This window comes from Dendrobates tinctorius, unplaced genomic scaffold, assembly GCF_039654945.1.
Source record: "Dendrobates tinctorius isolate UK_male_01 unplaced genomic scaffold, ASM3965494v1 ptg000399l, whole genome shotgun sequence".
NCBI lineage: Eukaryota > Metazoa > Chordata > Amphibia > Anura > Dendrobatidae > Dendrobates > Dendrobates tinctorius.
Window position 1 is genome coordinate 245,776 of NW_027362065.1, and position 23,368 is coordinate 269,143.

The following is a 23,368-nucleotide window of genomic DNA, read 5'->3' on the forward strand; positions in this document are numbered from 1 at the left end:
GCCAGTGAGCCTTACTTCTATACCAGGAAATTACAGGCCAGTGAGCCTTACTTCTATACCAGGAAATTACAGGCCAGTGAGCCTTACTTCTCTACCAGGAAATTACTGGCCAGTGAGCCTTACTTCTATACCAGGAAATTACAGGCCAGTGAGCCTTACTTCTATACCAGGAAATTACTGGCCAGTGAGCCTTACTTCTATACCAGGAAATTACAGGCCAGTGAGCCTTCTATACCAGGAAATCACAGGCCAGTGAGCCTTACTTCTATACCAGGAAATTACAGGCCAGTGAGCCTTACTTCTATACCAGGAAATTACAGGCCAGTGAGCCTTACTTCTATACCATGAAATTACAGGCCAGTGAGCCTTACTTCTCTACCAGGAAATTACAGGCCAGTGAGCCTTACTTCTACACCAGGAAAGATCTGTGAACAAATTATTACACAGCATGTATGTGTGAAGGGTTAATACTAAAATCAGAGCTGAAGTTTCGTTTTATCCATTCTCTGAAGGTTTCGTTTCTTTATTTTTGTTGCTGTAAGATAAATTTTTATAATTAGCATGGGCTGTCATGAAACCAGACTGTACCCATCTGTACAAGATAAGGGAGGCGGGGGTGTAAAACTCTGAAGAATATGCCATTATACTTCTTTCTATTTGGATATGGACATATATGTAGTTTCTGGTTTTCTTGCAATATTATTGGCTTACAAAGTGAAATGCTATTGGTACTTGAGAACCTTGCATAATTAAGCAAAAGATTATAAAAGATGTGACTAAAATAAAGGGGCTTAGTGATCTGCCTCAATCCTCCCGTACAGAGACCCCGGTCTCCGTGTGGTCATTTGAGTTGCTAGCAACACTGGAATAATTTGGAAATCACTGGCTCAACCGTGAAGGGTTAATTTAGCCCTCCCTAAATAGCTACCTCGACATATGATGTAAGTACTTGGATAAGAATACAATAATTAACCAGAGCCATCATGGGTTTGTACCAAACAAGTCATGCCAGACTAATCTAATTTCCTTCTATGATGGAATCACTGACTGGGTGGATCAGAGATATGTTAGATACATGTATCCAAAAATCCCATATACATGTATATAGGACAACGAAGAGATCCCAAAAGTTCTAAAAACAATTTTTATTTCATAATCAAGTTAAAATACACACAATGATAAAAAGTGAAATGCCGTCCAGGGTACGCTAGAGCACACAATAATAACAAAAGGGGCGAAAACAAATATCAACAGTCCGAAATGTTATAAATATAACATAGTATAAAGCATAATTAATAATGCTACAAATGGCAATAATATACTGGTATGAGGGTATACTGACTAAAATATAGAAGATCAATTACCGTTGCGCTAATGAGCTATCATGTAATGGTATAAGGTGTACCAATAACACCTATATAATTATTATACCCGTGCCTAAATACCCTGTTATATATAAATATACGGTGTACAATAACAGACATTATATAATCAAACATATATAGCACAAAATTATAATGCCCCAAATGAAAAGGTAGCAAGACCAATGGGAAAATACAATGGTAACAAGAAGATCTAGGTGTATGGTAACACTGTAAGATCTTTAACAGGAAGGAAAATCCCAATTCCCATTATCAACGCCAAAGATCAATGCAACCAAAAAGGTAAGTAAGGTCATAATTACCAGTGAGTAATGGAGGTGCTCTGGGCGTCCCCTCACCCCGACGCGCGTTTGGTTGCATTGATCTTTGGCGTTGATAATTGATATGTATTTTAACTTGATTATGAAATAAAAATTGTTTTTATAACTTTTGGGATCTCTTCGTTGTCCTATATATATGTATATGGGATTTTTGGATACAATTATGTGAAGTGCCCTTTGCATTTGATTTGGACACTTGTTGATCATGTGTTAGATACAGTATATCTCGACTTCTGCAAAGCATTTGATGGTGTATCTCATACTATCCTTATGGAAGAAATGACCAAGTATGGGATTGATAAAGCTACGGAAAGGTGGATTCATAACTGGATCAGTGATCGTACTCAAAGAGTGGAAATAAATCTTTGCTGATACAATTGGAAAAGTGTTACAACTGGGGTACCACACGGCTCTTTCCTGGCCCCAGTATTACAAGTGGGGTACCACACGGCTCTGTCCTGGCCCCATTGTTACAAGTGGGGTACCACACGGCTCTGTCCTGGCCCCAGTGTTTCAAGTGGGGTACCACACGGCTCTTCCCTGGCCCCAGTGTTACAAGTGGGGTACCACACGGCTCTTTCCTGGCCCCAGTGTTACAAGTGGGGTACCACACGGCTCTTTCCTGGCCCCAGTGTTTCAAGTGGGGTACCACACGGCTCTTTCCTGGCCCCAGTGTTACAAGTGGGGTACCACACGGCTCTGTCCTGTCCCCATTGTTACAAGTGGGGTACCACACGGCTCTTCCCTGGCCCCAGTGTTACAAGTGGGGTACCACACGACTCTGTCCTGGCCCCAGTGTTACAAGTGGGGTACCACACGGCTCTTTCCTCGCCCCAGTGTTACAAGTGGGGTACCACACGGCTCTGTCCTGGCCCCATTGTTACAAGTGGGGTACCACACGGCTCTTTCCTGGCCCCAGTGTTACAAGTGGGGTACCACATGGCTCTTTCCTGGCCCCAGTGTTACAAGTGGGGAACCATAAGGCTCTTTCCTGGCCCCAGTATTACAAATGGGGTACCGCACGGCTCTTCCCTGGCCCCAGTGTTACAAGTGGGGTACCACACGACTCTGTCCTGGCCCCAGTCTTACAAGTGGGGTACCACACGGCTCTTTCCTGGCCCCAGTGTTACAAGTGGGGTACCACACGGCTCTGTCCTGGCCTCAGTGTTACAAGTGGGGAACCATAAGGCTCTTTCCTGGCCCCAGTATTACAAATGGGGTACCGCACGGCTCTGTCCTGGCCCCAGTGTTTCAAGTGGGGGTACCACACGGCTCTTCCCTGGCCCCAGTGTTACAAGTGGGGTACCACACGACTCTGTCCTGGCCCCAGTGTTACAAGTGGGGTACCACACGGCTCTGTCCTGGCCCCAGTGTTACAAGTGGGGAACCATAAGGCTGTTTCCTGGCCCCAGTGTTACAAGTGGGGTACCACACGGCTCTGTCCTGGCCCCAGTGTTACAAGTGGGGTACCACACGGCTCTGTCCTGGCCCCAGTGTTACAAGTGGGGAACCATAAGGCTGTTTCCTGGCCCCAGTGTTACAAGTGGGGTACCACACGGCTCTGTCCTGGCCTCAGTGTTACAAGTGGGGAACCATAAGGCTCTTTCCTGGCCCCAGTATTACAAATGGGGTACCGCACGGCTCTTTCCTGGCCCCAGTGTTACAAGTGGGGTATCACAAGGCTCTGTCCAGGCCGCAGTGTTGTTCAACATTTTTATAAATGATCTAGATAAGAGAACTGAAGGTAAACTAATGAAGTTTGTAGAAAATGCAAAGCTAGGAGGGATAGCTAACACTAGAGAAGACAGAATTCAGAAGGATCTAGATAAGCTTGAACAATGGGCAGTGACTAATAGAATGGTATTTAACAGGGAGAAATTAAAGATTCTACATCTGGGCAAGAAAAACGAAAGCTACATCTATAGAATAGGAGGAATGGAACTAAGCAACAGCACGTGTGAAAAAGACTTGTGTATACTAATACATCACAGACTGCACATGAGTCAACAGTGTGATGCAGCAGCAAAAAAGGCAAATACAGTTCTAGGATGTATTAAGAGAAGCATACAGTCTAGATCACGTGACATAATTATCCCACTCTACTCCTCCTTGGTCAGACCTCATCTGGAATACTGTGTCCAGGTGGTGAGTCCTCTACAGTGGACGTCTACAAGCAGAGGCTGGACAGACATCTGTCTGAGATGGTTTATGGTTTAGTGACTCCTGCATTGAGCAGGGGGATGGACACGATGACCCTGGAGGTCCCTTCCAACCCAACATTCTAGGATTCTATGATTTCCGCAACAAAGGAAGTGACACAGACGAGAGGTACAATATAGGCACACTGTCGACCCAAGAGGTAGACATAAGGAGGAGCGGTACAATATATACACACGCATGGCCCACTCTAGAGGAGAGGTACAATATACACACACTGCCCACCCCAGAGGAGGCCACACAGAGGAGAGGTCCAATATACACACACACTGCCCGGCTCAGAGGAGAGGCCACACGGAAGAGAGGTACAATATACAAACACTGCCCAGCCCAGAGGAGGACACACGGAGGAGAGGTACAATATACACACACTGCCCTGCTCAGAGGAGAGGACACACGGAGGAGAGGTACAATATACAAACACTGCCCACCCCAGAGGAGGCCACACGGAGGAGAGGTACAATATACACACACTGCCCACCCCAGAGGAGGCCACACGGAGGAGAGGTACAATATACACACACTGCCCACCCCAGAGGAGGCCACACGGAAGAGAGGTACAATATACACACACTGCCCACCCCAGAGGAGGCCACACGGAGGAGAGGTACAATATACACACACTGCCCACCCCAGAGGAGGCCACACAGAGGAGAGGTTCAATATACACACACTGCTCACCCCAGAGGAGGCCACACGGAGGAGAGGTACGATATACACAAACTGCTCACCCTAGAGGAGGCCACACAGAAGAGAGGTACAATATACACACACTGCCCACCCCAGAGGAGGACACACGGAGGAGAGGTACAATATACACACACTGCCCACCCCAGAGGTGGACACACGGAGGAGAGGTCGAATATACACACACTTCCCACCCCAGAGGAGGCCACACGGAGGAGAGGTCCAATATACACACACTGCCCACCCCAGAGGAGGACACAAGGAGGAGAGGTACAATATACACACACTGCCCACCCCAGAGGAGGACACACGGAGGAGAGGTACAATATACACACACTGCCCACCCCAGAGGAGGCCACACGGAGGAGAGGTACAATATACACACACTGCCCACCCCAGAGGAGGCCACACGGAGGAGAGGTACAATATACACACACTGCCCACCCCAGAGGAGGCCACACGGAGGAGAGGTACAATATACACACACTGCTCACCCCAGAGGAGGCCACACGGAGGAGAGGTACAATATACACACACTGCTCACCCTAGAGGAGGCCACACGGAGGAGAGGTACAATATACACACACTGCTCACCCCAGAGGAGGCCACACGGAGGAGAGGTACGATATACACAAACTGCTCACCCTAGAGGAGGCCACACAGAAGAGAGGTACAATATACACACACTGCCCACCCCAGAGGAGGACACACGGAGGAGAGGTACAATATACACACTGCCCACCCCAGAGGTGGACACACGGAGGAGAGGTACAATATACACACACTGCCCACCCGAGAGGAGGCCACACGGAGGAGAGGTACAATATACACACACTGCCCACCCCAGAGGAGGCCACACGGAGGAGAGGTACAATATACACACTGCCCACCCCAGAGGAGGCCACACGGAGGAGAGGTACAATATACACACACTGCCCACCCCAGAGGAGGCCACACGGAGGAGAGGTACAATATACACACACTGCCCACCCCAGAGGAGGCCACACGGAGAGGTACAATATACACACACTGCCCACCCCAGAGGAGGCCACACGGAGGAGAGGTACAATATACACACACTGCCCACCCCAGAGGAGGCCACATGGAGGAGAGGTACAATATACACACACTGCCCACCCCAGAGGAGGCCACACGGAGGAGAGGTAAAATATACAAACACTGCCCACCCCAGAGGAGGCCATACGGAGGAGAGGTACGATATACACACACTGCCCACCCGAGAGGAGGTCACACGGAGGAGAGGTCCAATATACACACACTGCCCACCCCAGAGGAGGCCACACGGAGGAGAGGTACAATATACACACACTGCCCACCCCAGAGGAGGCCACACGGAGAGGTACGATATACACACACTGCCCACCCCAGAGGAGGCCACACGGAGGAGAGGTACAATATACACACACTGCCCACCCCAGAGGAGGCCACATGGAGGAGAGGTACAATATACACACACTGCCCACCCCAGAGGAGGCCACACGGAGGAGAGGTAAAATATACAAACACTGCCCACCCCAGAGGAGGCCATACGGAGGAGAGGTACGATATACACACACTGCCCACCCCAGAGGAGGCCACACGGAGGAGAGGTACAATATACACACACTGCCCACCCCAGAGGAGGCCACACGGAGGAGAGGTACAATATACACACACTGCCCACCCCAGAGGAGGCCACACGGAGAGGTACAATATACACACACTGCCCACCCCAGAGGAGGGCACACGGAGGAGAGGTACAATATACACACACTGCCCACCCCAGAGGAGGCCACATGGAGGAGAGGTACAATATACACACACTGCCCACCCCAGAGGAGGCCACACGGAGGAGAGGTAAAATATACAAACACTGCCCACCCCAGAGGAGGCCATACGGAGGAGAGGTACGATATACACACACTGCCCACCCCAGAGGAGGTCACACGGAGGAGAGGTCCAATATACACACACAGCCCACCCCAGAGGAGGCCACACGGAGGAGAGGTCCAATATACACACACTGCCCACCCCAGAGGAGGCCACACGGAGGAGAGGTCCAATATACACACACTGCCCACCCCAGAGGAGGCCACACGGAGGAGAGGTACAATATACACACACTGCCCACCCCAGAGGAGGCCACACAGAGGAGAGGTTCAATATACTCACACTGCTCAACCCAGAGGAGGCCACATGGAGGAGAGGTACGATATACACAAACTGCTCACCCTAGAGGAGGCCACACAGAAGAGAGGTACAATATACACACACTGCCCACCCCAGAGGAGGACACACGGAGGAGAGGTAAAATATACACACACTGCCCACCCCAGAGGTGGACACACGGAGGAGAGGTACAATATACACACACTGCCCACCCCAGAGGAGGACACACGGAGGAGAGGTACAATATACACACACACTGCTCACCCCAGAGGAGGACACACGGAGGAGAGGTACAATATACACACACTGCCCACCCCAGAGGAGGCCACACGGAGGAGAGGTACAATATACACACACTGCCCACCCCAGAGGAGGCCACATGGAGGAGAGGTACGATATACACAAACTGCTCACCCTAGAGGAGGCCACACGGAGGAGAGGTACAATATACACACACTGCTCACCCCAGAGGAGGCCACACGGAGGAGAGGTACAATATACACACACTGCCCACCCCAGAGGAGGCCACACGGAGGAGAGGTACAATATACACACACTGCCCACCCCAGAGGAGGCCACATGGAGGAGAGGTACAATATACACACACACTGCCCACCCCAGAGGAGGACACACGGAGGAGAGGTAAAATATACACACACTGCCCACCCCAGAGGTGGACACACGGAGGAGAGGTACAATATACACACACTGCCCACCCCAGAGGAGGACACACGGAGGAGAGGTACAATATACACACACACTGCTCACCCCAGAGGAGGACACACGGAGGAGAGGTACAATATACACACACTGCCCACCCCAGAGGAGGACACACGGAGGAGAGGTATAATATACAAACACTGCCCACCCCAGAGGAGGTCACACGGAGGAGAGGTACAATATACACACACTGCCCACCCCAGAGGAGGCCACACGGAGGAGAGGTACAATATACACACACTGCCCACCCCAGAGGAGGACACACGGAGGAGAGGTACAATATACACACACACTGCTCACCCCAGAGGAGGACACACGGAGGAGAGGTACAATATACACACACTGCCCACCCCAGAGGAGGACACACGGAGGAGAGGTATAATATACAAACACTGCCCACCCCAGAGGAGGACACACGGAGGAGAGGTACAATATACACACACACTGCTCACCCCAGAGGAGGCCACACGGAGGAGAGGTACAATATACACACACTGCCCACCCCAGAGGAGGCCACACGGAGGAGAGGTACAATATACACACACTGCCCGGCTCAGAGGAGGCCACACGGAGGAGAGGTACAATATACACACACTACAGTGGTGACCCCATAGTGTATAGTCACATCTATAGTCGGTCCGCTAGGTGACATCATATTATACGGAATAAAGGGGGCACACAGAGGATAATTCGGGGGGGGCACTCACGGTGGGTCCCGTCTTTTCCATATATCCACTTTTGGTGTAATTGCGGGTAATCTTTGGTATCAACTGGAAGAAAGAACACAGGTCACATGACAGTAATAGCATTCCCGTCTGTCCTTCACGCGCCCCACACCAGGCCCTGTCTGTCCATCATGCGCCCCACAACAGGCCCCGTCTGTCCTTCACGCGCCCCACACCAGGCCCCATCTGTCCTTCACGCGCCCCACACCAGGCCCCATCTGTCCTTCACGCGCCCCACACCAGGCCCTGTCTGTCCATCACGCGCCCCACAACAGGCCCCGTCTGTCCTTCACGCGCCCCACACCAGGCCCCATCTGTCCTTCACGCGCCCCACACCAGGCCCTGTCTGGCCATCACGCACCCCACACCAGGCCCCGTCTGGCCATCACGCGCCCCACACCAGGCCCCATCTGTCCTTCACGCGCCCCACACCAGGCCCCGTCTGGCCATCATGCACCCCACACCAGGCCCCGTCTGGCCATCACGCGCCCCACACCAGGCCCCGTCTGTCCTTCACGCGCCCCACACCAGGCCCCGTCTGGCCATCACGCCGCACCCCACACCAGGCCCCGTCTGTCCTTCACGCGCCCCACACCAGGCCCCATCTGTCCTTCACGCGCCCCACACCAGGCCCCGTCTGGCCATCACGCACCCCACACCAGGCCCCGTCTGGCCATCACGCACCCCACACCAGGCCCCGTCTGTCCTTCACGCGCCTCACACCAAGCCCCATCTCGCCATCACGCACCCCACACCAGGCCCCGTCTGTCCTTCACGCGCCCCACACCAGGCCCTGTCCGTTCATCACGCGCCCCACACACCAGGCCCCGTCTGTCCTTCACGCGCCTCACACCAAGCCCCATCTCGCCATCACGCACCCCACACCAGGCCCCGTCTGTCCTTCACGCGCCCCACACCAGGCCCCGTCTGTCCATCACGCGCCCTACAGCAGGTCCCGTCTGTCCATCACGCGCCCTACAGCAGGTCCCGTCTGTCCATCACGCGCCCTACAGCAGGTCCCGTCTGTCCATCACTCGCCCCACGCGAGACCCCGTCTGTCCATCACGTGCCCCACACCAGGCGCCGTCTGGCCATCACGCGCCCCACACCAGGCCCTGTCCGTTCATCACGTGCCCCACGCGAGGCCCCGTCTGTCCATTGCGTCCAGGTAAAAGTCTCTTGTGAATAATTTCTGAAGGATGATAATCGTAAGCCTCGTCCTGCCGGGACACCAGGGATTTCCCCGGCTCATTCCCAGCAGCCTGTGCAGAGCAGGAATGTAGTCCAGCTGGTTCATCACATACCGACACCCATTATGTACTGGCCCTGACTGGATCACCCGCAAGGAATTCATCCCGATAGTCAGCGAGGAAATGTCTGCAAGCTCCGACCATGCACATGATTCTCTCGAACCTTCTCCCCATCACCGGATCACGCACCATTCTCCCTTCATCACTGGATCACACGCCATTCTCCCCCATCACTGGATCACACGCCATTCTCCCTCCATCACTGGATCACACGCCATTCTCCCCCATCACTGGATCACATGCCATTCTCCCCCATCACTGGATCACATGCCATTCTCCCCCATCACTGGATCACACGCCATTCTCCCCCATCACTGGATCACACGCCATTCTCCCCCATCACTGGATCACACGACATTCTCCCCCATCACTGGATCAACCTCCATTCTCCCCCCATCACTGGATCACACTCCATTCTCCCCCCATCACTGGATCACACGCCATTCTCCCCCCATCACTGAATCACACGACATTCTCCCCCCATCACTGAATCACACACCATTCTCCCCCATCACTGAATCACACACCATTCTCACCCATCACTGAATCACACGACATTCTCCCCCATCACTGGATCACACGCCATTCTCCCCCATCACTGGATCACACGCCATTCTCCCCCATCACTGGATCACACACCATTCTCCCTCCATCACTGGATCACACGCCATTCTCCCTCCATCACTGGATCACACGCCATTCTCCCTCCATCACTGGATCACACGCCATTCTCCCTCCATCACTGGATCACACGCCATTCTCCCCCATCACTGGATCACATGACATTCTCCCCATCACTGAATCACGCGCCATTCTCCCCCATCACTGGATCACACGCCATTCTCCCCCCATCACTGAATCACGCGCCATTCTCCCCCATCACTGAATCACATGACATTCTTCCCATCACTAGATCACACGCCATTCTCCCCCTATCACTGGATCGCACGACATTCTCCCCCTGTTATGATGAGTCACCGAAGGAGGAAAAAACAAAATACTAGCTAAGTCCAGAAAAACCAGAGAGGTTGGCAACTATCGGATTGCAGACCCCTGAACCTATCAACACAACTAGCAGTAGCCGTGGGGGATTCCTACGGTGCCCTAGACCCCTCGATCACAGCTGGAGAACTATATAGCCTAAAGACAGAAAGGGGAAATCTAAACTGCCCCATAGCAGACCCCAAAGCAATAGGCAGCCCCCAACATATAATGACGGAGAAGCAAGATGAAAAAACACTCACACAGATAGAAAGATAGTTTGAGCAAATGATGGGGCCCAAGCTAACTAAATAGGACAGGATAGGAAAGCTGCTGTCTGCAATCCGCAAAAACCCTATCCAAAATGAGCCAACCGACTGATAGGAAAAACAGGCCCTGAAGTCGCTAGGCTTCAAAAGACTATATCAGCACTCAGGTATATTCTGAAGACAGAGCCAGAGATCAACAGATCAGAGACAAAAATGGAATTCCGCTCACACCCGGCCGGGGATGGCAGAACTCCCAAAAAACAGGGCACAACAAAAACAAAACTGAAGAGTACAAAGCAGAGCAGAAAAACTTAGCTTTAAGAAACAGAAATCAGACTGGTCTCCAAGAATCCAGCAGGAAAATCACCAGCCAGGAAGAAGGGCGTCGGCAGCCTTATATCCAGTCCTCAATTCCAGCCACCCAGTCATCATCTAGCTGCCCAGGTGTTTGGTAATCAGCCTCACTACCTTCCTTCACCAGAGGAGGGAGTTCATCAGACCTCAATAGTGAAGGGAAAAATGAACTCACAACATCCCCCTATCACTGGATCGCACGACATTCTCCCCATCACTGAATCACACGCCATTCTCCCCCCATCACTGGATCACACGCCATTCTCCCCCGTCACTGGATCACACGCCATTCTCCCCATCACTGGATCATGCGCCATTCTCCCCATCACTGGATCGCACGACATTCTCCCCCATCACTGAATCACACGCCATTCTCCCCCCATGACTGGATCACACGCCATTCTCCCCCATCACTGGATCACACGCCATTCTCCCCCATCACTGGATCACACGCCATTCTCCCCCGTCACAGGATCATGCGCCATTCTCCCCATCACTGGATCACGCGCCATTCTCCCTCGTCACTAGATCACACGCCATTCTCCCCATCACTGGATCATGCGCCATTCTCCCCCGTCACTGGATCACGCGCCATTCTCCCCCCATCACTGGATCACACGCCATTCTCCCCCCATCACTGCATCACACGCCATTCTACCCCCATCACTGGATCACACGCCATTCTCCCCCCATCACTGGATAACACGCCATTCTCCCCCATCACTGGATCATGCTCCATTCTCCCCATCACTGGATCACACGCCATTCTCCCCCGTCACTGGATCACACGCCATTCTCCCCCATCACTGGATCATGCGCCATTCTCCCCATCACTGGATCACATGCCATACTCCCCCATCACTGGATCATCACACTGCATTCTCCCCCATCACTGGATCACAAGCCATTCTCTCCCATCACTGGATCACACGCCATTCTCCCCCCATCACTGGATCACACGCCATTCTCCCCCATCACTGGATCACACGCCATCCTCCCCCATCACTGGATCACAGGACATCCTCTCACCATCACTGGATCATGCGCCATTCTCCCCATCACTGGATCACGCGCCATTCTCCCCCATCACTGGATCACACGCCATTCTCCCCCCATCTCTGAGTAAGTAGGTGGCGGGGACCCTCCTGACAGATATTTATGTTTATGTAATGTTAGTGTATCATCTATGTACTGTATTGTGTAATACTGGAACATAAGCTGTACGTGTTTAGCTGAGGGACAGGAGTTCCTGCTTTTGCACCAGTGCCGCTGGGCAGGCTTGCCCAGGGCAAGACGCTCTGCACAGCCAGGACCCCTGTCCAGGGGATGAAAGCTGCCCTGAACTGTGGGGCAGAGTGGACGGGTCTCCAGAAAGGAGCGTGTCCCCAAACTTGCAGGGGAGCCACTGAAGGTGCAGGGACGGAGCAGGAAGCATTGTGCTGTTCGAACAGAACTGTGGTTTGTGGTGTTTTCCTGCGTCTGAAGGGAGCGTGTGAAGAATGTAAATGACATGTGGCAAAGGACTGGGACTGCATCTGACTTTCCATGTGCAAGGGGGCCGGGGTGCTCACTGACTGTTTCTTAGTTGACTCGGCCATGACTACCACCCCGTGCCACCTTGTTACAACTGGATCACGCGCCATTCTCCCCCATCAGCAGATCATGCACTCACAGCTCCGCACTCATGTCTCCACAGACAGCTCTGCACACTTACCTCGGCCTCTGGAGTGTTTGGGAACGTCTTCTTGAGGTAGTGGAATCGTGCTGCGCGGAGGACGTTGTACCAAGTCACGATTTCCTGCCATCACAAGACAAGGTTTGGGGACAGGCCTGAGTGGGTAAGGGGCGCTGTGGGCGAATGGTGCTGCTGATGGCGAGGGGCACTGCGGGTGAGGGGCGCTGCGAGTGAATGGTGCTGCTGATGACGAGGGGCTCTGCGGGTGAATGGTGCTGCTGATAGCGAGGGGCACTGCGGGTGAGGGGCGCTGCGGGTGAATGGTGCTGCTGATTGCGAGGGGCGCTGCGGGTGAGGGGAGCTGCTGATGGCGAGGGGCGATGCGGGTGAATGGTGCTGCTGATGGCGAGGGGCGCTGCGGGTGAGGGGAGCTACGGGTGAATGGTGCTGCTGATGGTGAGGGGCACTGCGGGTGAGGGGAGCTGCAGGCGAGGGGCGCTGCGGGTGAATGGTGCTGCTGATGGCGAGGGGCGCTGCGGGTGAGGGGAGCTACGGGTGAATGGTGCTGCTGATGGTGAGGGGCGCTGCGGGTGAATGGTGCTGCTGATGGCGAGGGGCACTGCGGGTGAGGGGCGCTTTGGGTGAATGGTGCTGCTGATGGCGAGGGGCACTGCGGGTGAATGGTGCTGCTGATGGTGAGGGGCGCTGCCGGTGAATGGTGCTGCTGATGGCGACGGGCACTGCGGGTGAGGGGCGCTGCGGGTGTATGGTGCTGCTGATGGCGAGGGGCACTGCGGGTGAGGGGCACTGTGGGTGAATGGTGCTGCTGATGGCGAGGGGCACTGCAGTTGAGGGGCACTGTGGGTGAATGGTGCTGCTGATGGCGAGGGGCACTGCGGGGGAGGGGTGCTGCGGGTGAATGGTGCTGCTGATGGCGAGGGGCACTGCGGGTGAGGGGAGCTGCGGGTGAATGGTGCTGCCGATGGTGAGGGGCACTGCGGGTGAGGGGCGCTGCGGGTGAATGGTGCTGCTGATGGCGAGGGGCACTGCGGGTGAGGGGCGCTGCGGGTGAATGGTGCTGCTGATGGCGAGGGGCACTGCGGGTGAGGGGCGCTGCGGGTGAATGGTGCTGCTGATGGCGAGGGGCACTGCGGGTGAGGGGAGCTGCGGGTGAATGGGGCTGCTGATGGCGACGGGCACTGCGGGTGAGGGGCGCTGCGGGTGAATGGTGCTGCTGATGGCGAGGGGTATTGCGGGTGAGGGGCACTGCGGGTGAATGGTGCTGCTGATGGCGAGGGGCACTGCAGTTGAGGGGCGCTGCGGGTGAGGGGGGTTGCTGGTGAATGGTCCTGCTGATGGCGAGGGGCACTGCGGGTGAATGGTGCTGCTGATGGCGATGGGCACTGCGGGTGAGGGGCGCTGCGGGTGAATGGTGCTTCTGATGGCGAGGGGCACTGCGGGTGAGGGGCGCTGCGAGTGAATGGTGCTGCTGATGGCGAGGGGCACTGCGGGTGAATGGTGCTGCTGATAGCGAGGGGCACTGCGGGTGAGGGGCGCTGCGGGTGAATGGTGCTGCTGATTGCGAGGGGCGCTGCGGGTGAGGGGAGCTGCTGATGGCGAGGGGCGCTGCGGGTGAATGATGCTGCTGATGGCGAGGGGCGCTGCGGGTGAGGGGAGCTACGGGTGAATGGTGCTGCTGATGGTGAGGGGCGCTGCGGGTGAGGGGCGCTGCAGGCGAGGGGCGCTGCGGGTGAATGGTGCTGCTGATGGCGAGGGGCGCTGCGGGTGAGGGGAGCTACGGGTGAATGGTGCTGCTGATGGTGAGGGGCGCTGCGGGTGAATGGTGCTGCTGATGGCGAGGGGCACTGCGGGTGAGGGGCGCTTTGGGTGAATGGTGCTGCTGATGGCGAGGGGCACTGCGGGTGAATGGTGCTGCTGATGGTGAGGGGCACTGCGGGTGAGGGGCGCTGCGGGTGTATGGTGCTGCTGATGGCGAGGGGCACTGCGGGTGAGGGGCACTGTGGGTGAATGGTGCTGCTGATGGCGAGGGGCACTGCAGTTGAGGGGCACTGTGGGTGAATGGTGCTGCTGATGGCGAGGGGCACTGCGGGGGAGGGGTGCTGCGGGTGAATGGTGCTGCTGATGGCGAGGGGCACTGCGGGTGAGGGGAGCTGCGGGTGAATGGTGCTGCCGATGGTGAGGGGCACTGCGGGTGAGGGGCGCTGCGGGTGAATGGTGCTTCTGATGGCGAGGGGCACTGCGGGTGAGGGGCGCTGCGGGTGAATGGTGCTGCTGATGGCGAGGGGAACTGTGGGTGAGGGGAGCTGCGGGTGAATGGGGCTGCTGATGGCGACGGGCACTGCGGGTGAGGGGCGCTGCGGGTGAATGGTGCTGCTGATGGCGAGGGGTATTGCGGGTGAGGGGCACTGCGGGTGAATGGTGCTGCTGATGGCGAGGGGCACTGCAGTTGAGGGGCGCTGCGGGTGAGGGGGGTTGCTGGTGAATGGTCCTGCTGATGGCGAGGGGCACTGCGGGTGAATGGTGCTGCTGATGGCGATGGGCACTGCGGGTGAGGGGCGCTGCGGGTGAATGGTGCTGCTGATGGCGAGGTGCACTGCGGGTGAGGGGCGCTGCGAGTGAATGGTGCTGCTGATGGCGAGGGGCACTGTTGGTGAATGGTGCTGCTGATGGCGAGGGGCACTGGAGTTGAGGGGCGCTGCGGGTGAATGGTGCTGCTGATGACGAGGGGCACTGCGGGTGAGGGGAGCTGCGGGTGAATGGTGCTGCTGATGGCGACGGGCGCAGCGGGTGAGGGGCACTGCGGGTGAATGGTGCTGCTGATGGCGAGGGGCACTGCGGGTGAGGGGCGCTGCGGGTGAATGGTGCTGCTGATGGTGATGGGCACTGCGGGTGAGGGGCATTGCGGGTGAATGGTGCTGCTGATGGCGAGGGGCACTGCAAGCGAATGGTGCTGCTGATGGCGAGGGGCGTTGCGGGTGAATGGTCTTGCTGATGGCGAGGGGCACTACGAGCAAATGGTGCTGCTGATGGCGAGGGGCACTGCGGGTGAGGGGTGCTGCGGGTGAATGGTGCTGCTGATGGCGACGGGCACTGCGGGTGTGGGGCGCTGCGGGTGAATGGTGCTGCTGATGACGACGGGCACTGCGGATGAGGGGCGCTGCGGGTGAATGGTGCTGCTGATGGCGACAGGCGCTGCGGGTGAGGGGCGCTGCGGGTGAATGGTGCTGCTGATGGCGATGGGCACTGCGGGTGAATGGTGCTGCTGATGGCGACGGGCACTGCGGGTGAGGGGTCGCTGCGGGTGAATGGTGCTACTGATGGTGAGGGGCACTACGGGTGAGGGGCGCTGCGGGTGAATGTTGCTGCTGATGGCGAGGGACACTGCGGGTGAGGGGCGCTGCGGGTGAATGGTGCTGCTGATGGCGAGGGACACTGCGGATGAGGGGCGCTGCGGGTGAATGGTGCTGCTGATTGCGAGGGGCACTGTGGGTGAGGGGCGCTGCGGGTGAATGGTGCTGCTGATGGCAAGGGGCACTGTGGGTGAGGGGCTTGCAGGTGAATGGTGCTGCTGATGGCGACGGGCAATGCGAGTGAGGGGCGCTGCGGGTGAATGGTGCTGCTGATAGCGAAGGGCACTGCGGGTGAGGGGCGCTGCGGGTGAATGGTGCTGCTGATGGCGACGGGCACTGCGGGTGAGGGGCGCTGCGGGTGAATGGTGCTGCTGATGGCGACGGGCACTGCGGGTGAGGGGCGCTGCGGGTGAATGGTGCTGCTGATGGCGACGGGCACTGCGGGTGAGGGGTGCTGCGGGTGAATGGTGCTGCTGATGGTGAGGGGCACTACGGGTGAGGGGCGCTGCGGGTGAATGGTGCTGCTGATGGCGAGGGGCGCTGCGGGTGAATGGTGCTGCTGATGGCGAGGGTCACTGCGGGCGAATGGTGCTGCTGATGGTGATGGGCACTGCGGGTGAGGGGCATTGCGGGTGAATGGTGCTGCTGATGGCGAGGGGCACTGCAAGCGAATGGTGCTGCTGATGGCGAGCGGCGCTGCGGGTGAATGGTGCTGCTGATGGCAACGGGCACTGCGGGTGAGGGGCGCTGCGGGTGAATGGTGCTGTTGATGGCGACGGGCACTGCGGGTGTGGGGAGCTGCGGGTGAATGGTGCTGCTGATGACGACGGGCACTGCGGATGAGGGGCGCTGCGGGTGAATGGTGCTGCTGATGGCGACGGGCGCTGCGGGTGAGGGGCGCTGCGGGTGAATGGTGCTGCTGATGGCGATGGGCACTGCGGGTGAGGGGCGCTGCGGGTGAATGATGCTGCTGATGGCAATGGGCACTGCGGGTGAGGGGCGCTGCGGGTGAATGGTGCTACTGATGGTGAGGGGCACTACGAGTGAGGGGCGCTGCGGGTGAATGGTGCTGCTGATGGCGATGGGCACTGCGGGTGAGGGGCGCTGCGGGTGAATGGTGCTGCTGATGGCAACGGGCACTGCGGGTGAGGGGCGCTGCGGGTGAATGGTGCTACTGATGGTGAGGGGCACTACGGGTGAGGGGCGCTGCGGGTGAATGGTGCTGCTGATGGCGATGGGCACTGCGGGTGAGGGGCGCTGCGGGTGAATGGTGCTGCTGATGGCAATGGGCACTGCGGGTGAGGGGCGCTGCGGGTGAATGGTGCTACTGATGGTGAGGGGCACTACGGGTGAGGGGCGCTGCGGGTGAATGTTGCCGCTGATGGCGAGGGACACTGCGGGTGAGGGGCGCTGCGGGTGAATGGTGCTGCTGATGGCGAGGGGCACTGTGGGTGAGGGGCGCAGCGGGTGAATGGTGCTGCTGATGGCGACGGGCACTGCGGGTGAGGGGCGCTGCGGGTGAATGGTGCTGCTGATGGCGACGGGCACTGCGGGTGAGGGGCGCTGCGGGTGAATGGTGCTGCTGATGGCGACGGGCACTGCGGGTGAGGGGTGCTGCGGGTGAATGGTGCTGCTGATGGTGAGGGGCACTACGGGTGAGGGGCGCTGCGGGTGAATGGTGCTGCTGATGGCGAGGGGCGCTGCGGGTGAATGGTGCTGCTGATGGCGAGGGTCACTGCGGGCGAATGGTGCTGCTGATGGTGATGGGCACTGCGGGTGAGGGGCATTGCGGGTGAATGGTGCTGCTGATGGCGAGGGGCACTGCAAGCGAATGGTGCTGCTGATGGCGAGCGGCGCTGCGGGTGAATGGTGCTGCTGATGGCAACGGGCACTGCGGGTGAGGGGCGCTGCGGGTGAATGGTGCTGTTGATGGCGACGGGCACTGCGGGTGTGGGGCGCTGCGGGTGAATGGTGCTGCTGATGACGACGGGCACTGCGGATGAGGGGCGCTGCGGGTGAATGGTGCTGCTGATGGCGACGGGCGCTGCGGGTGAGGGGCGCTGCGGGTGAATGGTGCTGCTGATGGCGATGGGCACTGCGGGTGAGGGGCGCTGCGGGTGAATGATGCTGCTGATGGCAATGGGCACTGCGGGTGAGGGGCGCTGCGGGTGAATGGTGCTACTGATGGTGAGGGGCACTACGAGTGAGGGGCGCTGCGGGTGAATGGTGCTGCTGATGGCGATGGGCACTGCGGGTGAATGGTGCTGCTGATGGCAACGGGCACTGCGGGTGAGGGGCGCTGCGGGTGAATGGTGCTACTGATGGTGAGGGGCACTACGGGTGAGGGGCGCTGCGGGTGAATGGTGCTGCTGATGGCGATGGGCACTGCGGGTGAGGGGCGCTGCGGGTGAATGGTGCTGCTGATGGCAATGGGCACTGCGGGTGAGGGGCGCTGCGGGTGAATGGTGCTACTGATGGTGAGGGGCACTACGGGTGAGGGGCGCTGCGGGTGAATGTTGCCGCTGATGGCGAGGGACACTGCGGGTGAGGGGCGCTGCGGGTGAATGGTGCTGCTGATGGCGAGGGGCACTGTGGGTGAGGGGCGCAGCGGGTGAATGGTGCTGCTGATGGCAAGGGGCACTGCGGGTGAGGGGCGCTGCGGGTGAATGGTGCTGCTGATGGCGACGGGCACTGCGGGTGAGGGGAGCTGCGGGTGAATGGTGCTGCTGATAGCGATGAGCACTGCGGGTGAGGGGTGCTGCGGGTGAATGGTGCTGCTGATGGTGAGGGGCACTAGGGGTGAGGGGCGCTGCGGGTGAATGGTGCTGCTGATGGCGAGGGGCGCTGCGGGTGAATGGTGCTGCTGATGGCGAGGGTCACTGCGGGCGAATGGTGCTGCTGATGGTGATGGGCACTGCGGGTGAGGGGCGCTGCAGGTGAATGGTGCTGCTGATGGCGAGGGGCACTGCAAGCGAATGGTGCTGCTGATGGCGAGCGTCGCTGCGGGTGAATGGTGCTGCTGATGGCAACGGGCACTGCGGGTGAGGTGCGTTGCGGGTGAATGGTCTTGCTGATGGCGAGGGGCACTACGAGCAAATGGTGCTGCTGATGGCGAGGGGCACTGCGGGTGAGGGGCGCTGCGGGTGAATGGTGCTGTTGATGGCGACGGGCACTGCGGGTGTGGGGCGCTGCGGGTGAATGGTGCTGCTGATGACGACGGGCACTGCGGATGAGGGGCGCTGCGGGTGAATGGTGCTGCTGATGGCGACGGGCGCTGCGGGTGAGGGGCGCTGCGGGTGAATGGTGCTGCTGATGGCGATGGGCACTGCGGGTGAGGGGAGCTGCGGGTGAATGGTGCTGCTGATGGCAACGGGCACTGCGGGTGAGGGGCGCTGCGGGTGAATGGTGCTACTGATGGTGAGGGGCACTACGGGTGAGGGGCGCTGCGGGTGAATGTTGCTGCTGATGGCGAGGGGCACTGTGGGTGAGGGGTGCTGCGGGTGAATGGTGCTGCTGATGGCGAGGGGCACTGTGGGTGAGGGGTGCTGCGGGTGAATGGTGCTGCTGATGGCAAGGAGCACTGCGGGTGAGGGGTGCTGCGGGTGAATGGTGCTGCTGATGGCGACGGGCAATGCGGGTGAGGGGCGCTGTGGGTGAATGGTGCTGCTGATAGCGATGGGCACTGCGGGTGAGGGGCGCTGCGGGTGAATGGTGCTGCTGATGGCGACGGGCACTGCGGGTGAGGGGCGCTGCGGGTGAATGGTGCTGCTGATGGCGACGGGCACTGCGGGTGAGGGGCGCTGCGGGTGAATGGTGCTGCTGATAGCGATGAGCACTGCGGGTGAGGGGCGCTGCGGGTGAATGGTGCTGCTGATGGTGAGGGGCACTACGGGTGAGGGGCGCTGCGGGTGAATGGTGCTGCTGATGGCGAGGGGCGCTGCGGGTGAATGGTGCTGCTGATGGCGAGGGTCACTGCGGGCGAATGGTGCTGCTGATGGTGAGGGGCACTGCGGGTGAGGGGCGCTGCGGGTGAATGGTAATGCTGATGGCGAGGGGCACTGCGGGTGAGGGGCGCTGCGGGTGAATGGTGCTGCTGATGGCGACGGGCACTGCGGGTGAGGGGCGCTGCGGGTGAATGGTGCAGCTGATAGCGATGGGCACTGCTGGTGAGGGGCGCTGCGGGTGAATGGTGCTGCTCATGGTGAGGGGCTCTAGGGGTGAAGGGCGCTGCGGGTGAATGGTGCTGCTGATGGCGAGGGGCGATGCGGGTGAATGGTGCTGCTGATGGCGAGGGTCACTGCGGGCGAATGGTGCTGCTGATGGTGAGGGGCACTGCGGGTGAGGGGCGCTGCGGGTGAATGGTAATGCTGATGGCGAGGGGCACTGCGGGTGAGGGGCGCTGCGGGTGAATGGTGCTGCTGATGGCGACGGGCACTGCGGGTGAGGGGCGCTGCGGGTGAATGGTGCAGCTGATAGCGATGGGCACTGCTGGTGAGGGGCGCTGCGGGTGAATGGTGCTGCTCATGGTGAGGGGCTCTAGGGGTGAAGGGCGCTGCGGGTGAATGGTGCTGCTGATGGCGAGGGGCGCTGCGGGTGAATGGTGCTGCTGATGGCGAGGGTCACTGCGGGCGAATGGTGCTGCTGATGGTGAGGGGCACTGCGGGTGAGGGGCGCTGCGGGTGAATGGTGCTGCTGATGGCGAGGGGCACTGCGGGTGAGGGGCACTGCGGGCGAATGGTGCTGCTGATGGCAAGGGGCACTGCGGGCGAATGGTGCTGCTGATGGCAAGGGGCACTGCAGTTGAGGGGCGCTGCGGGTGAATGGTGCTGCTGATGGTGATGGGCACTGCGGGTGAGGAGCGCTGCAGACAAATTGCGCTGTGGGTGAGATGCCCTGCAGGGCATGGCGGCACTCACGTCCCCGTCCTTGTGGTACACGTAGATGCTCCTGGTCCGCCCGCCCTGCACACAGGTGATCTCCAGCCCGTGCTCCTGCTCCATCTTCTCGCACTGGAACGTGGCGTTCAGGCTCTGGATAGGAAACCGCCCCAGGGGTGTATGGCGCTGAGGGGAAGAAAACATCCAGCCAATCCCCCAATATCTGCGGGGCACAGTCCCTGGTACAGGCGCACACTCCTTCGGCCTCTGGAGACAAGCGCTGCAGGCGCAGACTCCTTCGGCCTCTGGAGACAAGCGGTGCAGGCGAACACTCCCTTGGACTCTGGAGACAAGCGGTGCAGGCGCACACTCCCTTGGACTCTGGAGACAAGCGGTGCAGGCGCACACTCCTACGGCCTCTGGAGACAAGCGGTGCAGGTGCACACTCCTTCAGCCTCTGGAGACAAGCGGTGCAGGCGCACACTCCCTTGGACTCTGGAGACAAGCGGTGCAGGCGCACACTCCCTTGGACTCTGGAGACAAGCGGTGCAGGCGCACACTCCTTCGGCCTCTGGAGACAAGCGGTGCAGGCACACACTCCTACGGCCTCTGGAGACAAGCGGTGCAGGCGCACACTCCTACGGCCTCTTGAGACGAGCGGTGCAGGCGCACACTCCTACGGCCTCTGGAGACGAGCGGTGCAGGCGCACACTCCTTTGGCCTCTGGAGACGAGCGGTGCAGGCGCACACTCCTTCGGCCTCTGGAGACGAGCGGTACAGGCGCACACTCCTTCGGTCTCTGGAGACGAGCGGTGCAGGCGCACACTCCTTCGGCCTCTGGAGACGAGCGGTGCAGGCGCACACTCCTTCGGCCTCTGGAGACGAGCGGTGCAGGCGCACACTCCTTCGGCCTCTGGAGACGAGCGGTGCAGGCGCACACTCCTTCGGCCTCTGGAGACAAGCGATGCAGGCGCACACTCCCTTGGACTCTGGAGACAAGCGGTGCAGGCGCACACTCCTTTGGCCTCTGGAGACAAGCGGTGCAGGCGCACACTCCCTCGGCCTCTGGAGACGAGCGGTGCAGGCGCACACTCCTTCGGCCTCTGGAGACAAGCGGTGCAGGCGCACACTCCCTTGGACTCTGGAGACAAGCGGTGCAGGCGCACACTCCTTTGGCCTCTGGAGACAAGCGGTGCAGGCGCACACTCCCTTGGACTCTGGAGACAAGCGTTGCAGGCGCACACTCCTACGGCCTCAGGAGACAAGCGGTGCAGGCGCACACTCCTTCGGCCTCTGGAGACAAGCGGTGCAGGCGCACACTCCTTCCGCCTCGGGAGACAAGTGGTGCAGGCACACACTCACTTTGTCGTTCGTGCAGTAGGTCAGCAGGCCGTCGCTCTTGGAGAATTTGAACAGTCTCTCCAGGAATTGCCCGTTGTTTCGTCCTTTCTTCCACAGGACGCCTTCTTTAAAATCTGTCAGAGACAAATTAGAGACCGTGTACTGGATACCTGAGGCTGACGTCCGCGCACCCAGACCTGGCCCATGCCACAAGTCCTGCACTTACCAACGGCGTAGCGACACTGCTCACCGGACCGGAATTCCTGCCGCTCGTACTTCGCTCGGATCCATTGTTCCCTTAATACCCTAAAGGAAAAAAACAACGGAGAGGTCAAAACCTGCTCCCCTTGCCTCAGACACCTGTGCCCCCCCGAGCTCAGACAAATGCGCCCCCCCACCTCGGGACACCTGCTTCCACCCCGGCGCCTCAGGACACTGCTCCACCCGAGCTCAGACACCTGCTCCCACCCCCACCCCGAGTTCAGACAAATGCACCCCCCCGCCTCGGGACACCTGCTCCCCCCCCGACGCCTCATGACACCTGCTCCACCCGAGCTCAGACACCTAATCCCACCCCCGAGCTCAGACAAATGCACCCCCCGCCTTGGGACACCTGCTCCCCCCCAGCCTCAGGACTCCTGCTCCCCCCAGCCTCAGGACACCTGCTCCCCCCCCGAGCTCAGACACCTGCTCGCACCCCCCACCCCTCCGAGCTCAGACACCTGCTCCCCCCCCGGCTTCAGGACACCTGCTCCCCCCGGCCTCAGACACCTGTGCCGCGGCCCCGTGTCCTGTACGTACTTGAAGTCCTTCTCCGTGGGCCGGTAATAATATGGAGGCACGAAGGCTTCATATTCCTCTCTGGCTTTTCTGTTCCCGTGACTCTGCAGGAACTGAGAAGAGAAAGTGTTCACAAAAACAACGGGGGCCCGGTATACAGAGGGACCCGATATACAGATGGGCTCGGTAT

At 58.6% G+C, this 23,368-nt stretch overlaps 1 protein-coding gene across 1 annotated transcript in view; it reads right to left on the minus strand.

The window, feature by feature from the left end:
* Nucleotides 1-23,368, minus strand: part of ADAP2 (ArfGAP with dual PH domains 2) — an 84,768-nt gene that overhangs the window by 23,781 nt on the left and 37,619 nt on the right. Inside the window, exons 3-8 of the mRNA XM_073563822.1 lie at nucleotides 23,200-23,291; nucleotides 22,625-22,704; nucleotides 22,420-22,532; nucleotides 21,097-21,243; nucleotides 12,849-12,932; nucleotides 8,203-8,265 (exon numbers count right to left, since the gene is read on the minus strand). Coding sequence (XP_073419923.1) covers nucleotides 8,203-8,265; nucleotides 12,849-12,932; nucleotides 21,097-21,243; nucleotides 22,420-22,532; nucleotides 22,625-22,704; nucleotides 23,200-23,291 — 579 coding nt within the window. The remainder of the gene's footprint in view (nucleotides 1-8,202; nucleotides 8,266-12,848; nucleotides 12,933-21,096; nucleotides 21,244-22,419; nucleotides 22,533-22,624; nucleotides 22,705-23,199; nucleotides 23,292-23,368) is intronic.